General features: G+C 32.3%; 1 protein-coding gene across 2 annotated transcripts in view; it reads left to right on the top strand.

Moving 5' to 3' along the window:
* LOC139527996 (uncharacterized) overlaps positions 1 to 27251 on the top strand; it is a 289349-nt gene extending 262098 nt beyond the window's left edge. The window contains exons 32-37 of one of the 2 annotated variants that reach the window (XM_071323757.1): positions 1966 to 1999; positions 17781 to 17846; positions 19649 to 19714; positions 20410 to 20475; positions 23233 to 23303; positions 25932 to 27251. In XM_071323757.1, the coding sequence (XP_071179858.1) occupies positions 1966 to 1999; positions 17781 to 17846; positions 19649 to 19714; positions 20410 to 20475; positions 23233 to 23301 (301 nt within the window). In that variant the 3' untranslated portion in view covers positions 23302 to 23303; positions 25932 to 27251. The remainder of the gene's footprint in view (positions 1 to 1965; positions 2000 to 17780; positions 17847 to 19648; positions 19715 to 20409; positions 20476 to 23232; positions 23304 to 25931) is intronic. The other variant, XM_071323756.1, reaches the window with a different exon arrangement.
* The last annotated feature ends 567 nt before the right edge of the window (positions 27252 to 27818 follow it).

Here is a 27818-nt window from a genome sequence, read left to right as displayed (position 1 = left end):
AAGTAAGGAATGTATCTCCCTCATGCAAAGCTCTGATTCCTTTTACGGATTTGGCTATACTTTTTGGACCTTTTGGATTATAGCTCTTCATCTTTTATATTAGCTTTGGATTTCAAATATTTTGGCCACGAGCATCACTGAAGAGACATGTATTGTCGAAATGCGCATCTGGTGCAAGAAAATTGGTACCGTTAATTTTATTACTACCACTGGGTCGATGCCTCTGCTGGTGGACTATTAGTCCCCGAGGGTATCACCAGCCCAGTAGCCAGTACTTCGGTACTGGCATGAAAATACGGATTTTTTGTGTTATTAAAATTTGCTGTTACAAAATATTAGAAATTATTTTAAAGTAAGGAATGTATCTCCCTCATGCAAAGCTCTGATTCCTTTTACGGATTTGGCTATACTTTTTGGACCTTTTGGATTATAGCTCTTCATCTTTTATATTAGCTTTGGATTTCAAATATTTTGGCCACGAGCATCACTGAAGAGACATGTATTGTCGAAATGCGCATCTGGTGCAAGAAAATTGGTACCGTTAATTTTATTACTACCACTGGGTCGATGCCTCTGCTGGTGGACTATTAGTCCCCGAGGGTATCACCAGCCCAGTAGCCAGTACTTCGGTACTGGCATGAAAATACGAATTTTTTGTGTTATTAAAATTTGCTGTTACAAAATATTAGAAATTATTTTAAAGTAAGGAATGTATCTCCCTCATGTCAAGCTCTGATTCCTTTCACGGATTTGGCTATACTTTTTGGACCTTTTGGATTATAGCTCTTCATCTTGTATATAAGCATTGGATTTCAAATATTTTGGCCACGAGCATCACTGAAGAGACATGTATTGTCGAAATGTGCATCTGGTTCAAGAAAATTGGTACCGTTAATTTTATTATCCTTGTTATTTTATATGTATCAGGGATGTCATTCAGTATACAATGATGCAGATGAATATCAATAAGTCCCAGTTGAAATCTATTCATATTGTAAATCAATAATATCAATTCAATATACTTAAAATATTCAATTCACAAGATTTAAATTAAAATTTTAGTCATACTACATGTACTAGTTAAATATTAATATAATAATCATTATTATAGTTATCAAAGGTATCAGGCTTATAGTTTGATATGTCAGACACGTGTTTCTACATAGACTCATCAGTGAAGTTCAGGTCAAAATAGTTAGAAAGCCAAATAAGAATAAATTTTAAGAGCATTGAGGACCTAAAATTCCAAAAAGTTTGGCCGAATACGGCTTTGTTAATCTATTCCTGAGATAAAAAAAATCCTTAGTTTTTTGAATAATTCATACTTTTGCAAACAGTGAATTTATAAGAATTACAAAATAATTGATATTCATGTCAAAACCGAAACGCTGACTACTTGGCAGGTGATACCCTCGGGGACGAAACGTCCAACAGCAGTAGTATCGACCCAGTGGTGTAAATAGTTATCAGAGGTACCAGGCTTATAACTTGATACACCAGACGCACGTTTCGTATACATATGACTCATAAGTGACGCTCAGGTAAAAAAAGTTAGAAAGCCAAACAAATATAAAGTTGAAGAGCATTGAGGACCCACAATTCATAAAAAATGTGCCAAATACAGCTAAGGTAATCTATGTCTTGGATAAGAAAATCCTTAGTATTTCGAATAATACATACTTTTGATATTTATGTCAACACAGAAGCGCTGACTACTGGGCTAGTGATACCCTAGGGGACGAAACGTTCACAAGCAGTGGCATTTCTCTATTCACAACTCTTTTTTGTTTTTAAAATCAGTCATTTCTCAATTCACAACTCTTATTTTGTTTTTAAAATCAGTCATTTCTCTATTCACAACTCTTATTTTGTTTTTGAAATCAGTCATTTCTATTACATGTATAGCTTGTTCTAATTACTTGATTCATTGAATAACTAACCGATTTTTTTGTTTGAATTTAATAGAAAAATTGAGATAACAGAAGAAGATAAAATAACGGTGAGTATTTAACATTGGATGAAACATGACTGATGTACTTGGGTACATAATGGAATAAAGCATTCGAATGCTAAAAAATGTTCTTATCGTACAAAGTTAGGTAAAGATAAAAATTAAATAGATGATTACATTTAATAAACTAAAAGCGACATCGATGATAAAGTAGACAATTTGGCAATGATCAATCCCCTCAGAAAAAAACCCGAGTGATTGTGATTTAAACAAATAACTGAAGCCATCAGTAAAACAAATGATGACTATATATATATGTGACTGTTTGTAGGACACCAACGTTACTTCACGGTAGTAACACACACATCTTATATCGTATCACTTTCAAAAGAAAACGTTTGGCAGATATAACCCTAAACTGGTTGCTTTATAAAAAAAATTGTGAAGTCATATATAAATAATGTGATTAAAACTAAAATGATTCGACAGAAAATAGTTCAAATGGTCTTAGGTCATAATTGCCTAAGAATTTGCTACCTAATGTAATGGTTATTTTTATTTGCATATCCTTTGGCTTTTTCAATATCACATCCACTAAAACATACGGTTGTTATCTTTTTTTCCCCGTTATCCTGTTTTAAAAAAAGGAAATGAAGAATACATGTTCTTTATCAAATAATATTTACTGTGCAACCACCGTCACTGATATCAATATCATCACGGATAGGTGATTCCTCAAGAGTGTCATTGACTGTATTACCTAAAAGTATACAATTTACCTGTATTTACAACTAAATATAAAAAAAAATTCAGTTATTGCACTTGATGTAAACACGTATCAACCATTCAATTGATTATGTGAAACAAACACAAATATCTTAAATGATGTAGATCAAAATCACTAACTTTGTTTAGGTGGTATCATACAGCCAATTATAATATGGCGGGATCAAATTCAAAATGAAATCATGCTGATCCATGTAGCAGTCTAAAAGATGAATCCAAATACTGCAATGAGGTTTTATTACTGGGTGATAATAAGCCGATAGAATATTAGCATATTTAAAAAAAAAAAAGACTCATTTCAGTAAATAAATATGTAATCAAATATATTTCTGTTAGTAAGCAACATCAACTGTTAACGTACTATAATAAGACAAATAAAGGCTATGCTCTTTTAGTTGTTTAAAGTATAACGCAGTTTAGGGGATAGAAAAGACAAGTTTTATAATTGGTATATTGATTTATTTATCATTACTTTTTATACATTTTCAAGCATGTGGAATATACATATTGATATTAGTTTCCTTTTTACAAGGAATCAATTGAAACAAGGTTTCTACATCAGTAACTTAATATGAAGGTCATCCCTTCGAATTTTTGGTTGACCGTTATGAACTATATGGCACACAGATGACCACTGCTATATTCCACCATATCGTCCTGTTGTCCTCTTTCTATGAATATGACATCATCGAAGACGATTTATAAACGGCATTGTACTTGCATGAGCAACACGATGGGTGCCATATATGTAACAGGAACTGCATACCTTCCAAAGTAACTAATATTAGTCTTTGATTTTTTTTGGTTCGTGTTGCACAGTCCTAAATTTTATATGTGGTGTTTTATGGACTTGTTCGTTTTGTCTTCGTTTTTCGTTGTTTGCAATGCCATTTTCAAAGTTTCGCAGCTACATTAAGGACGCAATTTTGTAAATTTGACGAAAAAAGGGGGGGTGGAAACGGAATTGTCAGAATCGGCTTAATGTCAAATATTTCATAGTCGTACATGGGTTATAACGAAAGGCCGTCTGATTTCTCATCACTGAACATAAAATTATGACCCCGTGACACTAACACTGTCACATGACATGCCATTTTCATATGTTAAAACTGTCGTCTGTATTTGGCTCGAGCACAACCTTTTACCATTCACCATCCTCATCCAAATTTTAACAGTAGGTTAAGCAACTACCAGTGTCACTTAAAAGTGCTGGGGGTTTAAACAGTTTGTTAATTTTTTTTATTTAGAATGATTTTACGTCTTTGAAGGTCAAATTCCGTGATTTTGTCAACTTTGCTTACCTCGTATGACTCTCAGAAATAAAATTGGAGAAACCCCCAGCAAGATTCATGATCGTATTTAAATTCTTAAAATAATTTTCTTCAGTTTCTGGCATTTGTTTGAGATTAAAAGGTTGTGCTAGGCCAAAATATTGAAAATTAAACCAAAATTCTATTGTCGGCAATATTTTGAAGCGCAACAAAGATCGCGATTTTGAATCGGTACCGGGGAAAGCGAGGGTTGTTTCCGCGTTTAACGAGAGATGATATAATACGTTTTTAAATATAAAAGCCGGTGTTTTTAACATTTATAAGAATATTTACACTTTGAGTGAGTGAATAAAAGTACTCAAGATACATATGATGTGTCCGTTTTTATTTATGGGACTTTACTTAAATCATTTCATTTATTTTATATCTGCAGGACACTTAAATAATGGAAGATTAACTATAAAAGATATTGATTTACTAAAAACGGTATAAAAGCTTTCAATCTACATGTATCTGCAATGATGTTAAATACAAGTTTATCAACATGTGACTTTTCATTTCAAAAGGACCTATAATCTTTAAATTTTTACCAAATACATTTAAGTGTACATACCATGTATACTCTGATATATCTGAAAAAAATTGCAAGCGTAATATTCCAACAGAAATTAAGGAAGAACTCTACATTTTTAATGAACTTAGACAAAGAATAGATTTTACTTTTACAAACTTATGAGTTTTCAGTCTGTGATAATACATCTAACAAATCTAACAATGCAAGATCAAAATCTCCAAATTTCAGTAGTAATATAACCCTTTTTTGCAACCCCATTTATAAATGTACCAGTAATCAGTGTCAGATATGCAAGAATAAATTTACAGAAATTCTATTTGCTAAATTGTGACCGCAAAATCAACCATTGACATATTTGCAACATAAAAATACTAAACAAAATATAGAAATAAATATATCTTTAACATCTCCTTAATGTTATAGAATGAATTTTGCACCCATTAATTGTATATTTGATTATTTTAAAATCTCACATGGTCAGATTGTATTCCAAGAATTTAAACAATTAATTTATGAAATAATATTGTTACAAATTTATGCTTTAGCACAAATTTAACTATCTTTTAAATCATAATGTATCTTTGATATACTGGTATAGGGGATCAAAGCAATATGTTTTTTTCAAGTTTGGATATAAAAAAAACTATCATGGTTCTATAATTTGGTTTAAATTAAAACGATATGAACTTACAAGTATCTCAATTGTAACAGTTATCATTACTATATAAAAAAATAATGAACAAATGTATTAAATTCATTATCTGTTACCCTTACTTTTAAAATGCAAACAGCATGAGTCACCTAGGGAATATTGTGTTTTGTCATATTAAATAACTGTCCTTAATTTTTTATTGTCAGCAATAAGAACAAATAATTTTCATTCCTCACATATATCTTCTTCAGTTTAATTTTAATTTTGAATGTTACTGGTCTGTAGTACAATGTATGATGCTTTCTACGATTGAATACATTTATTACAGTGCTTACATTGAATTACCATGGTTTCCAAGTGATATAAGATTAATGCGTTGTTCGGTCACTTGTTGACTATTTTTCTCTATTTAAATTCTTCCATAAGTTTTTTTTTTAGCTTTTGATCATACACAACCTTCTGTCCAAGTTTCGTACAAATCCAGGATAGTTAAAGAAAGTTATTAAAATTTTAAACTTTAGCTGCCACAGAGAAAATGAAATGTTTACTACGGTTAACTAGGTGCTCCGCAGGGCGCAGCTTTATACGACCCCAGTGGTCGAACCCTGAACAGTTGGGGCAAATTTGGTCACAATAGTCAAGCTTGATACTGTCTGAATTTTGATTGTGATCAAATTTTTGACATAATATAGGTTTTTGCCACAAAATTAATGTGGTTCAAGATCTAACACATCTATTGCACAATACTGTGCAATTGAATATTTCTCATTGAAACTTTTCAAAATTTGAAATTTGAAAAATTATTGTCAGGATTGTTTGGAAACGAGAAACATGCTTCTTTTTGGCCCTTAATTCCTACATATTTTGGGCAATTAACCCAAAACTTAATCCCAGCCTCCCCTTTGTTATATGTACATTGTGGTACAATTTCAGAGAGATCCATGCAATTACACACAAGGTATTGTCTGGAAACTAGAAAAATGCTTGTTTTGGCCCCTTTTTGGCCCTTAATTCCTAAACTTTGGCCCCATAACCCCTTAAATGAATCAAAACCTGCTACTTGTGATTTTAAATATTGCAGTATACTTTAAGAGCAATACTGGTAAACAAGTTATTATCCTTAAACTAAAAAAATGCTTGTTTTGACCCCTTTTGGGCCCCTAATTCCTAAATGGTTCGGACCATCATCCCCAAAATAAATCCCAACCTTCCTTTTCTGGTATTGAACCTTCTGAAAAATTACATTAAGATCTATTCACTTAAACTAAAGTTATTATCTGGAAACCAAAGTGTCTTCGGACGACGACGACGCAGATGACGCTGACGACATCATACCATTATACGAACCCAAAAATTTTTTGGGGTCGTATAAAAACTCATTTATTAGTAAAATAGTACAAAACTTTAACCGCAGAGTGAATATTTGTGGAAGCCGCTGCCAACGCAATGTAGAATCGTGATGTCTCCCTTCTATGACAAAAGTCGGAGACTCAACAAAAATGAGATGTAGTATGATTGCCACACATGATCAGACACAAAATGAAGTGGCGATAAGCAATTATATGACTTCATACATTCTTAAATAAGTTAGTGCTAATAGTATAAGTAAAACAGCATATTCCAGATAGTAAAACTTACAAGTAAATGGTCAGTATGGATTTCTTTTACATCAACAATTGAAATAGGCAATGACCCAAGGAACTCATCATTTCAGTTTCATTTTTTCATGAAGCCTCATCTTCTTTATTGCTGCCATGTTTTTAATGCTGAGATATTTTAACCTACCCAGCAACTGTAAAGTGCTACAATTTTAATGTAAATAGCACATAAACAGTTACCAGCCAGGTAATATGGCATAATGCCAAGAGTTACCCTGCCTGATCTTCTAGGAAGCTATATATAAAAGTAAAAATAGCATGTGCATGTTGAATAAAAAAGTTTACATCAGCAAATACCATTAAATTACAAAACTTAATAACATAATGAATATAAACAAAAGTGGAAAAACTATATAATGCCTATGTACCAGACCGTATGAGTAATTGGACCGTACACGTTTCAGTCCATACTTTTTTTTTTAAAATACTCATATGTTCGACCGTACGCGAACGGTCTGACTAATATTAAAAAGTTAGTCACGTTTATTGGATACAAATGCATATAACAGATCAACATAACTTTATTCTCAAATTAATATAAAAAGTTCAATTGTAATTGAAATAAGAAGTTTATATTCAAACTATTTAAAAAAAGTCATGCTTATTTTAAAATCTGTTAATTTCTTATATTTAGCATGTCCATCAGTAATTCATTACTTGAATTATGGCCACTGAAATTGAAGTTATGGGAAGTAAATATAATGTGGGAGGGCAATTGTTTTATAATATTAAGCAACTTTACAAAAAGTGCAAATGCTTAGGATCATGCATGAACTGCAACATGTTAATATAAAAAAATAGTACGTTATTTGTGGTAGCAAGTGTTACCTTGGGCGAGAGAACCAAAATAGCATTCAGATTTAAAATTAATAAAATATCTAATTTCAATTGTTCGCTTGTTCACTTTATCCATCTAATTGTTATAATTTCAACTTTTAAAACTAAAAATAAAGATTTTGATAAATCTTTATTTCAATTTAAGTCAAATGCGGGGTAAAGCAACCAACAATCAATCAATCAATCAATTTAACCATATGATTCAAATACATGTATGGTCAGGTCCATATACTAATGTGGTCTGGAACACTGATATGGTTTTATAGCTGACTATGAGGTAAAGGCTTTGTTCATTGTTGAAGGCAGTAAAGTGACCTATAGCTGTTAATTTCTGTTACATTTGGTCTCAAGACATGCAAATGCAAAAAAGCTATGATATAAACGTGTGGAAGTCAATGCCATCCTAAACATACATGCAAAAATAAAATTAGAGATGAAAACTTAGATCAGCTGACTGTGGTATCTATGTTCAATGTATATGTATAGCCTTTGATTTATAAAAATAATACATTTAAAATTTAACAAAGTTTATTGTATTATTGAAATGTTTTAAATGCATATTTGAAAAAATACCTGTACTAAATGGTCAAAATACTCATATGGTCCAGAACATATATTATATATATATTGAATGTGTTTACCAATCTGTCTAGTATAAATATTTGAACCATGGTAACAGTATTACATGTCAACAAGGCTGAGCACAAGCATAGTGTGTTCACAAATCAGTCGTAGGAAAGTGTCATCTTATTACATGTATGTAAAAATAATATCTTTCATGTATCTCAAATATCAGTATTATTATTATTTGGAGTACTGTACAGCTAAACTAAGCTGACAAGGTCATGTTTACAATTAGGCAATATAGGAAAGGTGTACTGACATAAGTAGTCTCTAAACACATTAGCTCCATGGAGCTTTCGTTAGTAGAAGCCATATTAACTATGTGTATCAGTGAGAAAAATGTAAAAGCATAAAAATATAGTATATACCAATACACATAATTAACAGCGCCTGGTGATGTTTGATAGCCTGACCGGTTTCGGTCCATAAAGGACCTTCATCAGAGGCAGAATGGTGGATTAATGTTTGCACCCTATTTATATAGATATGGTAACCGGCGGTTGAGTTAACCAGCGGTTGAGTTAACCGGTGGTTGGGTTAACCGGCGGTTGAGTTAACCGGCGGTTGAGTTAACCGGCGGTTGAGTTAACCGGCGGTTGAGTTAACCGGCGGTTGAGTTAGGCGGCGGTTGAGTTAACCGGCGGTTGAGTTTACCGGCGGTTGAGTTTACCGGCGGTTGAGTTTACCGGTGAAAAATCCCACTGGGATTTTCCATGGTTACAATTATCTATATTTAGCTAATGTTCATGTTACAGTAAACTTTTTGACATGTTACGGTAAACATTTTTACACTATATGGTAAACATGTGACCTGATGATATAACCATATTTGGGCTTTAGCATTGGATAAAGGGTGTTTTAATAATTTAAGAAGTACATAGTAATCATTTAGTCTTGATCTTTGGCTTATGATCCACCTAAATATCAAGTCTTGGAATAGTATTTCATGGTAGTTATGTGATCTTAATATTTGGCTTATGATACACCTAAATATCAAGTCTTGAAATAGTACTTCCTAGTAGTCATGCAGTCTTGACCTCAGGCTTATGATACACCTGTATATCAAGTCTTGAAATAGTAATTCATGGTAGTCATGCAGTCTTGATCTTTGGCTTATGATACACCTAAATATCAAGTCTAATAATAGTATTTCATGGTAGTCATGCAGTCTTGACGTTTTAGCTTGTGATACACCAAAACATCAAGTCAAAACTATTACCCCCCCCTAACCAAACAAAATTTGGTTTAGGGGGGGGGGGGTTCTTATTGAGAATGCTTCATTTAAGCCTTTAGTACTCCTTTCAAGATCAAAGGTAGATGAATATTAATCCTCAATGTTAAAAAGTTTTCAACACCTTAAGTTTGTAATGTAGGTATTACATATATACATCAATTTCAGGTAATCGCTAGGCTTACGCTTAGAGCTCCTATGCCAGTGAAAAATCAATAGGCAATATAGGAAAGGTGTACTGACATAAGTAGTCTCTAAACACATTAGCTCCATGGAGCTTTCGTTAGTAGAAGCCATATTAACTATGTGTATCAGTGAGAAAAATGTAAAAGCATAAAAATATAGTATATACCAATACACATAATTAACAGCGCCTGGTGATGTTTGATAGCCTGACCGGTTTCGGTCCATAAAGGACCTTCATCAGAGGCAGAATGGTGGATTAATGTTTGCACCCTATTTATATAGATATGGTAACCGGCGGTTGAGTTAACCAGCGGTTGAGTTAACCGGTGGTTGGGTTAACCGGCGGTTGAGTTAACCGGCGGTTGAGTTAACCGGCGGTTGAGTTAACCGGCGGTTGAGTTTACCGGCGGTTGAGTTTACCGGCGGTTGAGTTTACCGGTGAAAAATCCCACTGGGATTTTCCATGGTTACAATTATCTATATTTAGCTAATGTTCATGTTACAGTAAACTTTTTGACATGTTACGGTAAACATTTTTACACTATATGGTAAACATGTGACCTGATGATATAACCATATTTGGGCTTTAGCATTGGATAAAGGGTGTTTTAATAATTTAAGAAGTACATAGTAATCATTTAGTCTTGATCTTTGGCTTATGATCCACCTAAATATCAAGTCTTGGAATAGTATTTCATGGTAGTTATGTGATCTTAATATTTGGCTTATGATACACCTAAATATCAAGTCTTGAAATAGTACTTCCTAGTAGTCATGCAGTCTTGACCTCAGGCTTATGATACACCTGTATATCAAGTCTTGAAATAGTAATTCATGGTAGTCATGCAGTCTTGATCTTTGGCTTATGATACACCTAAATATCAAGTCTAATAATAGTATTTCATGGTAGTCATGCAGTCTTGACGTTTTAGCTTGTGATACACCAAAACATCAAGTCAAAACTATTACCCCTCCCCTAACCAAACACAATTTGGTTTAGGGGGGGGGGTTCTTATTGAGAATGCTTCATTTAAGCCTTTAGTACTCCTTTCAAGATCAAAGGTAGATGAATATTTATCCTCAGTGTTAAAAAGTTTTCAACACCTTAAGTTTGTAATGTAGGTATTACATATATACATCAATTTCAGGTAATCGCTAGGCTTACGCTTAGAGCTCCTATGCCAGTGAAAAATCAATAGGCAATATAGGAAAGGTGTACTGACATAAGTAGTCTCTAAACACATTAGCTCCATGGAGCTTTCGTTAGTAGAAGCCATATTAACTATGTGTATCAGTGAGAAAAATGTAAAAGCATAAAAATATAGTATATACCAATACACATAATTAACAGCGCCTGGTGATGTTTGATAGCCTGACCGGTTTCGGTCCATAAAGGACCTTCATCAGAGGCAGAATGGTGGATTAATGTTTGCACCCTATTTATATAGATATGGTAACCGGCGGTTGAGTTAACCAGCGGTTGAGTTAACCGGTGGATGGGTTAACCGGCGGTTGAGTTAACCGGCGGTTGCGTTAACCGGCGGTTGAGTTAACCGGCGGTTGAGTTAACCGGCGGTTGAGTTAACCGGCGGTTGAGTTAGGCGGCGGTTGAGTTATCCAATGCTAAAGCCCAAATATGGTTATATCATCAGGTCACATGTTTACCATATAGTGTAAAAATGTTTACCGTAACATGTCAAAAAGTTTACTGTAACATGAACATTAGCTAAATATAGATAATTGTAACCATGGAAAATCCCAGTGGGATTTTTCACCGGTAAACTCAACCGCCGGTAAACTCAACCGCCGGTAAACTCAACCGCCGGTTAACTCAACCGCCGCCTAACTCAACCGCCGATTAACTCAACCGCCGGTTAACCCAACCGCCGGTTAACTCAACCGCCGGTTAACCCAACCACCGGTTAACTCAACCGCTGGTTAACTCAACCGCCGGTTACCATATCTATATAAATAGGGTGCAAACATTAATCCACCATTCTGCCTCTGATGAAGGTCCTTTATGGACCGAAACCGGTCAGGCTATCAAACATCACCAGGCGCTGTTAATTATGTGTATTGGTATATACTATATTTTTATGCTTTTACATTTTTCTCACTGATACACATAGTTAATATGGCTTCTACTAACGAAAGCTCCACGGAGCTAATGTGTTTAGAGACTACTTATGTCAGTACACCTTTCCTATATTGCCTATTGATTTTTCACTGGCATAGGAGCTCTAAGCGTAAGCCTAGCGATTACCTGAAATTGATGTATATATGTAATACCTACATTACAAACTTAAGGTGTTGAAAACTTTTTAACACTGAGGATTAATATTCATCTACCTTTGATCTTGAAAGGAGTACTAAAGGCTTAAATGAAGCATTCTCAATAAGAACCCCCCCCCCTAAACCAAATTTTGTTTGGTTAGGGGGGGGGGAGGTAATAGTTTTGACTTGATGTTTTGGTGTATCACAAGCTAAAACGTCAAGACTGCATGACTACCATGAAATACTATTATTAGACTTGATATTTAGGTGTATCATAAGCCAAAGATCAAGACTGCATGACTACCATGAATTACTATTTCAAGACTTGATATACAGGTGTATCATAAGCCTGAGGTCAAGACTGCATGACTACTAGGAAGTACTATTTCAAGACTTGATATTTAGGTGTATCATAAGCCAAATATTAAGATCACATAACTACCATGAAATACTATTCCAAGACTTGATATTTAGGTGGATCATAAGCCAAAGATCAAGACTAAATGATTACTATGTACTTCTTAAATTATTAAAACACCCTTTATCCAATGCTAAAGCCCAAATATGGTTATATCATCAGGTCACATGTTTACCATATAGTGTAAAAATGTTTACCGTAACATGTCAAAAAGTTTACTGTAACATGAACATTAGCTAAATATAGATAATTGTAACCATGGAAAATCCCAGTGGGATTTTTCACCGGTAAACTCAACCGCCGGTAAACTCAACCGCCGGTAAACTCAACCGCCGGTTAACTCAACCGCCGCCTAACTCAACCGCCGGTTAACTCAACCGCCGGTTAACGCAACCGCCGGTTAACGCAACCGCCGGTTAACGCAACCGCCGGTTAACTCAACCGCCGGTTAACCCAACCACCGGTTAACTCAACCGCTGGTTAACTCAACCGCCGGTTACCATATCTATATAAATAGGGTGCAAACATTAATCCACCATTCTGCCTCTGATGAAGGTCCTTTATGGACCGAAACCGGTCAGGCTATCAAACATCACCAGGCGCTGTTAATTATGTGTATTGGTATATACTATATTGTCATGTTTACAATTAGTTGAAGATAAAGTCCACGTAAAATATTACACATAAATACGGTACATGTATATGTCACGTGTAACATTTTTAAAACAACGATGATCAAAGAGTGTTTACAATTCAGTTGAAGAAATGTATCAAACAGACATGACAGACAAAAGTAAAAATAACATGTACATGTATCTCAAATATCATTATCGTTAGAAACTATTGACTCAATACTGTACAGGTTTTAAATATATGCTACAGTAACTAAACTAATTCATGTAATTATTGAGTCTATTCCAATCGGTCATAAGAAAGTGCCAAAGTAAAAATAACAAGTATTGAAAGCATGACATCACAATTTTTAATAGGAAGAACAACCAAGAGACGAGGATAATATTGAGCTACTCCTATTAAACGATAATTTTTAGAATTTTGAGAGAGGCTTTAAGTTAATTGCTGCATAGCTATCACAAAATGAATGACTGAATGGGTTAGATCACACATTCAGAAAGATGGTCTGCGTAACTGCACCAATTCTGGTATAAATATATCATTTTCCTGGCTTGAAGACTATATGAACATGATAAAGGGGTATAATTTCACCTTCTTGTAACAAATGTGCCCTCCCCTTTTTTGTGTATATCTTCATTTGTAAAGGAAATGCATCAAACATTCATTTAAATCAACAAAAATGTGAAAACAATAGAATGGATCAGTGCAAATAACTTATTATAACCGAGAGAATGCATAAAATTTAGGCTAGTTAGACATCCAACATGTCGGAGGCACAAAATCACAAGTCGGAGGCCTGATATTTGCAGACTACTCCGTTTAAACGTACCGTTTCCATTTTTTGTGATGTTGTTGGGTTAATTCTTACTAAATATCTATCTAGATTAACACAAATTCCACATTTCTGTCCATATTTACTCTTTTTCGTCACATTACAGGTGCTCGAGAAAAATGTTGATGCAAGCTTCTAAATGAAGCCGGTATTTTTTGATTGGCTAAATATTCGTAAAAGGCGGGGCTTAATACTCGACAGAAAATCGCCTAAATCATATAATTTATCCATGACTTTTTATAATTTTTCAATAAATACCCTGACTTTGACCATTCCGCATCCTAAGGCAACGATTGCTGCAACGTTGTTCCATCAAAAATTGGTGAACTGGACATTTTTGTCTCCATCATGGCGTCGCGTGTACAACGACGCATGAATATTTAATGATATTGAACGGAGTTATCTGCCCTTGTCGAAAGTAGTGTGAAAACGGCCTAAATGTAACTGCGTTGTCCTCAAAAACTATATAGAAATTGAAATTGAGTATGAACATGGATCCCACCTTAACATTTATCTCAGAATAATTGAAAGCTATGTAATTCAACATCAACATTAACTTCATTCAAAAGTGAAAAAAAATCAGGTGTCTTATATTCCGTTCACAATTATTTTTTTGAAAGTAAAATCTAAATTTAGACTAAACTGTACAGTAACATGTGTGATAAAAAAAGAGCATGACATATCGTCCTTATCGTTATAGTCAATTTCAAGTCTAAATGGGTAGGAGAAAATCGTGTTGTTTTATTGTGCATTTTTGTATCATTTAGAAGTAGTGAATACAAATTTGAAAGCGAGTTTGTTATTAAAAATTTTGAGTTTCAAGAAGAAGAAAAAACCCAGACACATGTTTATTGCTTTTTCTAATCATCATATGTTCATGGTAAATGTAGAGTAGTTCATTTGATATATTTTGTGAAATGAGAAGTGAAATGAGTTCAGACTTACAATTATTTTTTTTTCATTTTCAAAGGCCTATTTGTTTTTAATTTAAAAAAATCGATTTCAATCATTTTTCATACACTCTAATAATACTACTAAAATCAACATACTCTTTGCTATCGTCTATGTCGAAACATTATAAAACAAGAATTTTATTAAGTCAATCCACTTTATTTTAGGCACAATTCATAAAGCACTACACTAGGTTCACTCGTATAACATAATAAAATTGAGAAAGGAAATGGTGAATATGTCAAAGCGACAACCACCCGACCATAGAGCAAACAACAGCCGAAGGCAACCAATGGGTCTTCAATGTAGCGAGAATTCCCGCACCCGTAGGTGTCCTTCAGCTGGCCCCTAAAATATGCATAATAGTACAGTGATAATGGACGTCATACTAAACTCCGAATTATACACAAGAAACTAAAATTTAAAATCATACAAGACTAACAAAGGCCAGAGGCTCCTGACTTGGGACAGGCGCAAAATTGCGGCGGGGTTAAACATGTTTATGAGATCTCAACCCTCCCCCTATACCTCTAGCCAATGTAGAAAAGTAAAACAATAACAATACGCACATTAAAATTCAGTTCAAGAGAAGTCCGAGTCTGATGTCAAAAGATGTAACAAAAGAAAATAAATAAAATGACAATAATACATAAATAACAACAGACTACTAGCAGTTAACTGACATGCCAGCTCCAGACCTCAATTAAACTGATTGAAAGATTATGTCTTCATCATATGAATATCAGGTACAATCCCTCCCGTTAGGGGTTTAGTATCATACTATCATAAAATATATGAGAAGAACATAACCCGTGTCATGCCAACAACTGTTTTTTTAGAAATAAATGTGTTTAGTTCCGATGCAAAGACCCTATCAGTGAATCAATGTTAAAGCCAAAATATGCAATCTTTAATGACCTGACAACAGTATCGTAACTATATCCCCTTTTAATAAGTCTATTTAAAGGTTTTGTTAGTTTCTGAGGAGAATACTGACATTTTTGTGCTTTATAAAGAATATTTCCATAAAATTTTGGATGTGAAATACCTGAACGTATAAGATGTCTGCATGTTGAGTTATATTTACGAATTATTTCCTTATACCGGTGATAAAATTTAGTAAATGTTTTGACCAGTTTGTGATATCGAAAACCCTGGTGTAATAATTTTTCAGTAATACATAAATTTCTCTCGCTAAAATCTAATACATTGTTACATACACGAGCGAATCGTACAAGTTGAGATATATAAACACCATAAGATGGTGACAAGGGAACGTCACCATCTAAAAATGGATAATTAACAATAGGAAATGAAAAATCATCTCTTTTATCATAAATTTTTGTATTAAGCTTCCCGTTCCCACTATTTTAAACAGCATCCTTGTATTTATGATAAGCAAGTCGGTAATAAAGTATTCCATTAGTTGGATATGCATAAAATGTGTGCACAGGAAGTTAAACTATAAAAGTCCGATTGGTTATTTGAGTTCCTCATTTGACCTTTTTACAGCCAATAAAAAAAAATAATATGCAGTTTTTCAGCCGTGCATGTTGAACAAATAAACATTAATGGTTTTTTTTTTACTGTACTTCGTTCATCAACAAACATAGCATCGTGATTTGTCGTGTAGCTAAGGAAAAAGTAAGCAGGCGAGACATTTTGTCAACAGGAAACAATCAATTATATTTGAACTGTGAAACTCAGTACGAAAAATACTAAACTCCGAGGAAACCGAAGCTAGCAGTACGAAAAAGGTATGAAGGACAACTGTTTAAGGTAGTTCAGGTGTATAGAAAAAAAAATGGCAGAATTTTCTTATACTTTGCCTAAATGAAGATTTTACTATGCTTTTTTCTAAAAAATGATAAAAAGTATGGGTCACCGCGTTATTTTGCAAGGTACCAGTCGTTCAAAATTGCCTAAATTTGCTTAGATTGTTCATGAAAAACTCTTTTTTTTTTGCATAAAAAGAAATCTGTGAGACAGAATTAATAGAATATGAAAAGATATGTTTTATAATATATTTTAAGAAAATAAAAAGAAAAAAGGGTGTCACCGAACTAGTTTTCTTGCTACAAATAAAAAAATGAAAAATTCCCTATATGTTCAGTATATATTCTGTACTAAAAGAGTTATCTCCCGTTAAATGGCTTATTTGAAAAAATAATTCTAAAAGCACAAATATTTGGTATTTGATAAAACATTTTTGATAATGCAATGAATAACACAGTTATTTCTTTATATAAATAAACAGTGTAAACAAATAATTGCAAATCTGTCTCCAAATTTGCAGATTTGGGCAAAGAAATAGACCGATTATTTACTAGGATTGTACAATTCAAGATGGCGGAATACCCCTGGACAACCTTAATTAAGTAAAGATAAATGCATTATGATGATTGAAATCGACTTTTTGCAGTAGTTAATGAAGATATCAATAACTTCACCGATTTTTTTCCTTTTTCCGCTAAAGATGAAAATTCCAGATGATATAGCTATAAAACTAGCACGGTTGATTTTTTTTGCATCAATCAATTCGTAGTTCATTTAATTTTTTTTAGTCATGTGGACTAAGTAAATAGAATATCTTGATAATGTAAAAAGTCTTGCCAAATTTCATGATTTTCTGGCATTTCATGTTGTGTATTTCAACAGCTCGGAACTCAAAACCGAAAACAGTTACATCCTTATTTTCCACAAGTAAAATCCATACGTAAAATTTAAACAGATTCTGTGGAACAGTTAATTACGTACACATCGCCTTAAGCTAACAACTAACAGAGGAACCCTATGTTGTTCAGTTGTACCACCTGGGGTAGGTGTTAATACTAATAAATAGAATATATAGTTAGTATTGATGTAACAAGACATTATATTACCTTTTATGTCTCCCACGTAGAAACTTCAAAATCAAATGGACGTTATGAACAGAGAGCTTAAGGACCAGCAAAAAAGAAGTGACGAGGTAACAATAAGAATGCGTTAGACATATGAAATACATTTGTATTGCTATTTTTAAAAATAAAAGAAATTCTTGAGTATGGCTCAATTTTCATCTTATTATACATTGACAAGGATATATTTATTTGTATCAATTATGGACGTTTTACAAAGTCAATACGTTATACATGTTTTATTTGGACCTGTTCAGAGTATATCAACCGAGGAAGAAGTGTGAGATTCAATATAATCCGAACAGGTCCATTTAAAACGTATTTACTGAGTGAAAGTCTTAAAACTATATATATCATATTATATTTATGTATAGTAAATGGTGTATTACGGAAATGTTCCCAATGTTTATTTACATAGTATTTTGCAAGATTTCTAATATTGACGGTCAATATATATATATGTAAATAGAAATATAGCTTTTACAAGATTGTTTTTATATTGTCGTCAATATATAAATATCAATAGAAACATAGAGTCCGTAGACTATATAGCCTTTGTAAAAGCGTTTACCGTGCGCATATTTTTAGAATGAAGCGCTTCCGCGCTTCATACAAAATGTACTTCGGTCAACGCTTTTACACCCCAATGAAGTTACAAAAAGAAGCATTCAATTCTTAAGCAAAGCAAATGTAAATGTAATGTCGTTAGTTCTTTTGAGAATGGAAATGGGGAATTTGTTAAAGAGACAACAACCCGACCAAAGGGCAGACAACAGCCGAAGGCCACCAATGGGTCTTCAACGCAGCAAGAAAATCCAGCACCTGGAGGTGTTCCTCAGCTCTCCCCTAAATAAAATTGTGTACTAGTTCAGTAAAAATGGACGTCACACTACATTTCAAAACATATAAATGAACTAAAATTAAAAAAAAACATACAAGACTAACAAAGGTTCACTAATTACAAAATAAAAAGAAGTAAAACAAATGTAAGTGTAATGTCGTTAGTTCTTTTGACAGTTATGGCTAATTAATACTGCGAAGTTATTGTAAAGTGTACTCATATACATTTGCATTACAATGAAAAGGGTTGTTGAATCTATCACCAATCTTTGATATATGAAAGTGAGAATGGAATAGGGAATATGTCAAAGAGACAACAACCCGACAACAGAGCATATTCTAACAAGTAAGATATGGAACCAAGAGTTTAAAATTGTAAAAGTCAACATCATGACTTCAACATTTGACGGACGCCATCACTAGTTGGTTGACCGTCATGCAATATGATTCTCAAATTTACAGATGGTTACGGGTATATTCCGCAATATCGTCCCCTTTTATTGTTTACCTCGAATGCGTCTTATCATCGAGTTGTACTTGCATAAGCATCAGGATGGATGCAGCATATGTAGCAGAAACTGCTAAGAACATGATTTCAATCCTTATCTATTGTATGGTGATTGTTGCTCATTTTTTAATTTTATAAATAGTACTTGCAGACTTGTTCGACGTTTCATCCATTTTCGTAATTTGCCATGCCATTGTCAATTATCTTCAACTTATGAGTTTTGAATGATCTCTTGGTATAGTTTGGCTCTCTTTTATCAGGGATTCGTTTCACCATACATTTATACATTAGAAACAAAAAATATATCCGGATGTCTTACCACATGGAATTTTTTAATACGTTATCAAAATATATTTTTGCAAATACATGTTTGAATCTACTGACTAAGCTGAAAATTAACCTATTGCGGAACCGTAATTTGATTAGTTGTACCGCCTATGGTAGTTGTTAACACTAATGAATACAATAAATAGTTTAGTATTGCTGGAATAAGAACTAATAATACTTCTTATGTCTCACACATAGAAATTTCAAAATCAAATGAACATAATGAACAGAGAATTTAAGGACCAGCATAAAAGAAATGACAAGGTAACATATATAATTCATTAGATATTCCAAAGTTGTTCGGGTATTTTTTAGTAAAGAAGAAATTTTAATGTATGGCTTGATTAAGAATCTTATAATCAAATGACCATTTTTCAGTTTTATTGATTTCCATTGCGTTTTGATACTAGGTTTGTTTCATCCAGTTCTGAAAATGATTACATTACGATTTCTTCATCTATGTAAATATGATGTTTCAAATTTTATATTATTTTAAGTAATTTCGATAGTATTTAATTAGACTGATACATACATGTACTTACGATATATGAGTCAATATATTTGTTTGTATGCCATTTCACTGTAAAAAAACCCGGTCTTCATTTGAAAATAATAGACCAATTCATTCGAAAAGTAGACATTTTACATATCGTGTTAAATATGCGACAATCACATCGATGAACGGATGATGTCTGCACTCATAAAACCTTTAACACGTACAGTCTAGTAATTTGAGTTTAATAAGGAACAGATTTTCTCACATCGAACAATATTTTGTATCACTCAACGTTTATTTTTCGGTCTGTCAAATGGTAATGGTTATCATTTATAGTGCAAGTACCATTTCATGTGTTTGAATGTTAATTTCAGTAAAAGGAAAAAAGGTATTTTACTACAGGTATTTTCTTGCATATGTATCATGTGTATAATAAACATGTAATTATATTTTCTTGAAAAAGATGTTCAAGATGATAAAGGAAAATATGAAGATAAACCACGAAAATATGAACGAGATAAAGTCCATGGTTTGTACTTTTCTTGTTAAGAGCAAACACTCATACAAAGAGTTACTTAACCTAACTATTTGTTACTTGTGTAGCATGTGTGGCTTGACTATTATTTCAGTTTCCGTTCTATGACGAAGTTCAGTTTTCATATGATGTGTTCCTAATTAGGTCTTTCCACTTTTCTGTGGAAAGACCTATTGTTTTTCTTCTGATTATTTTTATTTTTTTTTTTTCTTCCGCCTAATTTTGTTCTTGCGATAAACATTTGTTTCGCAATATGTCGCTTAGATATTTGGTATATGATATCGAACAGTTTAAGCGCTTTTGAAATTTACCCTGCGTAAACGAATACTTTTCTTTGTAGGAGTTATCTCCCCAAACACTGTTTTCCTTGTTAGCGCATCTCCTTCGCAACCGTAAAAGATTATGACAAATTTATTTTACAAAATTACTCGTTATATCCTTCGCATGATTTGTCCTATTTTGACGGAAGCAATATGACCGCTCCATATGAGAGTTATTTCCCCTTATGCATCTGATATAAGTGATATGAATTTCTATCTTATAAATCATAAGTGATAGAGACCTAGGATCTTTTGATTTGAGGTCCTTGGTCCCAAAAAATGAAAATTAGGTCAAGGTCAAAGGTCAAGGTCATATTCTAATATTTGAATTTGGCTTATTTTCACTTATATCCAAAGACTGTATAAGATATCAACAAATTATTTTTACTAAATTGTTAGTTGCGACATGTCGTAAGATGTAAATTTTGATTGCAAGCGTACGTTGAATGTAAAAGGGAGTTTTCTCCCCTCTTGTATTTAAAAATAAGCGTTTGGTGATATAACTCATTAACTAAATATAATTAAGACCTATGGTCTTTTGATTTGAGGTCCTTGGTTTATGACCTTGAAATTGATCTCAAGGTCATAGCTTAATTTGACGTTCTAGATTTTGACCTTTGCTTTTATTCTATATGTATACATGATAAAGATATACAACTTTTAGAAAAAGGTATCAAACCATTTAACCTTGAAAAAAAAACAACCGGAAGTGAACTTTTGTAAACCGGAAGTAGCTATTTTTTTGTACTTTATTAATATAAAAGTATATAGAACCAGATATTTTTGGAATCAGTGTCAAGTAAATATTCAAATATAATCGGAAGTAACATTTTTCAAACCGGAAGTAACAAATTATCTCCCTTATTTAAAAAAAATGTATGGAAACAATATATTTTTGGAATCAGCTTACTAGGAGCTATCATTTGACGATTGAAATGACATTTTAAACTTAGTTTCACAACTTTTCATATCAAAATACATTGTTTTGATGGAAAGACCTTCAATTGTTCTCTGAACAATTGGTTTTTAATTCTAACTGGTTTTTGTTTCCATTAACACCAACATTTGTCTTTTTTTGGTAACCTATGTTTGTTGGTGTGTACATTTATTACACAGTCGTTAAGAATTTTGACTATATTAAACTATAACTGATGGCCACTACACCTTAGCTTCTGAGAACCATTGCGTGTTTAAATCAATGTAACGTTAGAAAACTACTAGACGTCTTTCTTATAAATATCAAATTAATACTGTTATAAAAAGATAAATAGAAGGGAGAGGCATGGCAAGGTAATTTATAATTCCTTTAATTAAATTCAGACGAAGAATTATCGATCAGCCCAATAATGTCTAACATATGTGCTTTAAACATTCAGTTTGATATAGTAAATATAGATGTGAACACACTACGTCCTTTTTTCGAGAAATACTTAATTTGCATAGGTCTTTCGGGTTTTTCTAATTTTTTTGCTCCCAGATATGACTCCTATATTTAATCATATGGAGAAAAATTGTAAACTTATAGAAATAAGTCGTTTAGCTAGCGATCGATTTCGATTCTCATGAGGACTAAAACAAATTCGACTGTGAGCATCATTTGTAGTTAAATTATCAAAGCATATGAAAGTTTAATAAAAAAAAATACCAAGAAACTCTCACTAATTTTACGTTGCTAAAGTCTTACATTTTTATACATGTGAACCATTTTCCAATGTCCCCTAAGAGTAAAAAGTAAAAGTGGCAAAGTTGGAGACATCCTATGAGAAATATCATTATATATTTTATACATAACTTTTTTCAACTTTTAAATTTTTTGATTTTTTTTAGAAAAACAGCAAAAAATAACTTGCCATTTAGCTTCATTTTCAATATAATGGCGACTACAACGGAGATGGTATGCACATATCGTTTTGTGAAATTATTTCATTTTACTCATATTTATACGTTCAAATTCGACCATAATCTGATATCCAACTGTCATAAGCATTGTCGTTTCTGTTCTACAATGACAACACTAGTTATCCTGATATTCATTTTGCAAAAAATACACATTTCTTTGCAATGATTGACGCGTAATACTAGTTTAGGCTACAAAACACACACTTTTTAAAACAATACATGTAGGTCTGTTATGAATGTTTTCAAATGTAACACAATAACATTATTTTGGGGCTTTAGTTACCACAAAGAAGAACTTGAAATGCATGTTTGTTTTTTTAAACTGATAATTGTAATTTTCAAAAAATTCAATACATTCAGGAATGTTTCGTATGATTTATGTACAAACCAAATATGATACACAATCGAATTACGCTTGTCAATACTACCACGACTAAATAGCAAACATATTTATAGAATGTTAAAAATGAAAGCAAATTACAAATTATATTTGTTTCTTGAATTAAATTTAATTATATTTAACAATGTATAGCTACAGACAGAGACACAGTTCAAGCACAACACGGAACAAGAAAGACAGCCTGCATTTACTCAATTGTAAAAGTAAGTTATTGCTATCATTTATGATGATGAACCACGCATCAATGTAATTTACAAGACAAAACCGAAGTTCTTTTAAAATTCAATAATGACATTGCCAAATAAATATAAATATAATAAGTATGAAAATTTAGACTGTCAGTTTGATATGATATAACATTTCATTGAGTTCAGTCGATCAATTGTTTTAAATTTTTTGAAATTGTCGTAACAAAAATCCTTAAATGTGAACAATCGAATTAGGCTAAATACCAGATATGTACTAACATGCGCAACAGGACGGGTGACAAATGTAGAGCAGGGTATGTTTACCCTTTCGGAGCACACAAGATAACCCCAGTATGTTGGGGTTCGTGTTGCTCAGTCTTTAGTTTTATATGTTGTGTTTTGTATACTGCTGTCTGTCTGTATGTATGTTTGTCGGTTTTTTTTTGTCATGGTGTCGTCAGTTCATTTAAGACTTATGAAAAAATTGAGAATGGAAATGGGAAATATAAGTGACAACAACCTCACCAAAGAGCAAACAATAGCCGAATGCCACCGATAAGTTTTCAACGCAGCGAGGAAATTCTGCAACCGGAGGTAGTCCTCAGCTTGACCCTTACTAACATGGTGTACTAGTTCATTGAAAATTGACGTCACATTTAACTCCAAAGCATTATAAATGAAATAAAATTTAAAAAAAAACATACAAGACTAACAAAGGCTAGAGGATCATGACTTGTTACAGGCGCACACTTGCAGAGGGTTTTATGAATTATTTAAAGTCAGTTCGGCATGATAATTAGTAATCAAAGGTACTAGGATTATAATTTAGTACGCCAGACGCGAGTTTCGTCTACATAAGACTAAAAAATATCTTTAATGTACATACTAAAGTCGTTATTTTTGAAAGGCAATAAATCATCTAAATATCTTCAAGTGATCTTAAATTTTTGAATCATATGTTGTTTCGATTGGTCTTTTGAATTTCCCTTTGGTAGCTTTCGACTCTCTTTTAGAATCCACCACTTTCTACATTTGAAAATGTCTGTACCATGTCAGAAATATGACAGTTGCTGTCCATTCGTTTGGTGTGTTTGATCATTCGATTAGGGACTTTCCGCTTTGAATTTCTTCCGAGTTCAGTATTTTTGTGATTCAAGTTTTAAAACTGTTTATGAAAAAGGAGAAACACAAATCACAGACTTACAAACAAAATAATCTGTTTACCTACAATACGTGGTTTTTAAATAAACAACCCGGAGTCTTATGAAATTTGATTCACAGCATGAATTTTGCATCGAATTAAAAACGACGAACACAGTTTGATCAAATTTAATCAGGTTAACAAAATCACGCAATGGACACACACTTCTTCATAAACTGAAATGAAATCAAATGCCAAGGAAGGATCAGTACTGGTAAAATGCGTCAAGGTACACCAATAAAATCAATGTCTGCGGCATATTCGGTGAAATGATTGATCCTGTTTGACTCTACTATTAAATCAGCAGTACGTGTTTAACAGATTCTTCTATACCTTTTTGTGACCAAATGTTTCATATTCAAATATAAACACCCATTCATATTTACCGGAATGGCACAGAAATTAAAAAGAAATCAACGCTTAAAAATAAAAAAAAAAGCAATAACACATAAAACAGTAACTTGCAATACAAATATCATCAATAAAACAAGGAGTAGAAATAATGCGAATGATGCAGGGAAAAATAAAACGTAAATTTAAAAAAAGCATATGGAGAGACAGTAACTAAACTACGCCACATAATTCTATGTGAAATGTGAGGTAAACGTAATTAAAAAAGGAATAACTTAAATACATCTATGGGACACCTTACAGTTTCAACAATAGACATACGTCGATAGGAACAGGAACCTGTTTAATTAAAGGTTTCACTGGTATAGAAACATTCGTTCTTTTAAAAGTTTTACGGTAATCATATTGATTTGGTTGACCATTTTGGAATATCTGTATCACCACGGTCAACGGATACATAGCATTTGTCGTTGTCAAATTTCGTCTTCTGATCCTTAATAGCGAAAACACCGAATGCATCGCTGAACTAGTTATTTCCGTAAACAAATAGGTAAACAAAAACTATACACTCTTCTTGAATTTCACGGTTTAAGTCACATTTAATACAGATATAAGATCTCTTAATGAAATTTCGTTGAATATTTTGCACAATCAACCTTACAATAAAAAGTAAAGGAAAACAAATATAATTTATTTTTGGTTGAATTCCAAGAATAGATATAAATCAAATAGATATAGGAAGATGTGGTATGAGTGCCAATGAGACAGCTCTCCATTCAAGTCACAATTTATAATAATAAATGTAAACCATTATAAAACAAACTTTGATTGTCAATGATTTCCCCTTTGGTAAGTATTGTTATAACTTCATTGTTTTAGACTTTGTCTTCGGAAACGATAGTCTTTTCGTCAAAACAGGTAAATGTTGCTGTAAGTAATGTAAAGCATGTGGTTTAGATTACGTTCGGAAAAAAAAACCTTATACATATGATATTTTCAGAAAAATGGAATACAATATTTACGGTTACAATATCAATAATAATAATGATAATAGTAATGCGATTATAATCGTTTATGCAACTCTTCTGTAGAATACAAAGCTGTTCGATAGATGATAACAAAGAAGAAAGAAAAGAAAAAAAAACGCAATTTGTACCTGATATTGTATAAAATTATTTTATTAGTGATCCCCTATATGTATAGTGTGTATCTAGATTTATATTCTTTTTTTCTAAATAATTTTTAAAAGTATTTTTAGTTAACCATGTTAACTTGACGGATTGTGGTTGTTTAAGTAGGTTTTTATTTATTCATTTTATTTGAATTTTGCTATGTATTACATGTATAAAGTCTGTGATATCATGTATATAAATTTGCAATGTATTGCTAAATATAATTTGTTTCGTTTTTGTGTTTCAACTTTGTGTGTATTTAGTAGATTTCGTTAAAGTATATATTTTGATACCAAGTAATGTGTCTTCTTCTTTTTTTCTCCTAATTTAAACAATTCAAATTTAAATGGCAATAACACACATAAATATTCTAATGTTTGGTGCTTTGATGGAGAAAACAACAGACTACTAGTATGTGTTAAAGCAGGTGATACAAACTTATTGATCGATTTGTGTGGTTTTTAATGTGGGAAAGTATTTAGGGTTTTATAATGTATGATTCAGAATTAATCACAACAAAGACATATTTGCCGTCAATATGATAAAATCGAGTTAACAAATAATTTCACAACATTGAGGTGACTCATTTTATGTTTAAACGAAGATTACTTATCAATATAATTTTGTTATTAAGAAATCAACATATCCTCACTGGATCAACAATTTATACTTCCAGAAAATGGAAAAGAACCATGAATGAAATGTCAGATATTTATAGATTGAAATAATCTTATCGACAAAGTATATATATCATATATACACAGTATTGAAAACAAAATTAATTGTAGCATTGTTTTAATGTATCAAGTCAGAACTATGGTAGTTGTTATCCATGTGTTTGATCGAACTGTTTGAGATTTTATTTTCGAAATTTGATTACAGACTTTCCGTAATGGTAATTTTGTTATTACGCTTTTTTATTAAAAAAAAATAATTATATTTAATTATATCAACAGTTATAATCGTATCTATTTGTTTCTTTAGAACATGATAATGTTTGATCGATGAGTAAATGTTATATCTAACCAATTGTTTTAAGTAATACTTATATCAACTTATGTGTTTTTTATGTACAAAATGTATAAAGTGTAGATTCGTTTTAGTTTCTTCTCTCAATATTGTGAAACCACATGTCTCACACTTCAAAACATGTGTTAACTGTACACTATTTCTCTTTCAAATGTCAAATATCTAATAGCCTCTTTTAGTTTAAATTTTAATAAATGTATCACACAAATGTATATGGACAATTGAATTATCAATGAACAATAAGGGTTTATTGGATACATGTACATATAGCGTGGCATACATGACTTGTTATATAATTGGGCTGTGACACATGTCAAACGTTTAATGATGACCAATAAAAAAGTTCCAATAACACTAGAGGATCAAATTCGATTAAAATTATTGTAGCCGTGGGATTCAGACTATAGACATTTACATGTTATGGATATTTCTTCTCCCTGTAAAATCGTTATAAAATTGAGATGCGAAATTTTATTTGATGTTTATCTGTCCTCAAATCAGACAGGACGTGTAGACTCAGAGAAGTTGTGATAAGAAAGAAATATTTTCTAATAACATTTATGAACATAAATATTTTTATTTATGCACGATTTCTTAACGTTAAGATATCATTTGAACCTTTATTTACGATGCAATGAATAAAACATCCATATTATGACCGTTTTACACATTTACACACCGCCTTACAGCCAAACTGACGTCCTACTTTGCTACCGGTTTTTCTGTCAGTCGGCGGAAAACCAAGTAATTTTGATGCACAATTCAACCTTTTGGGTG

The sequence above is a fragment of the Mytilus edulis genome, chromosome 6 (assembly GCF_963676685.1).
Source record: "Mytilus edulis chromosome 6, xbMytEdul2.2, whole genome shotgun sequence".
Lineage (NCBI taxonomy): Eukaryota > Metazoa > Mollusca > Bivalvia > Mytilida > Mytilidae > Mytilus > Mytilus edulis.
Note: the sequence above shows the minus strand (reverse complement) of the source record. Positions and strands in the feature narration are given on the sequence as shown.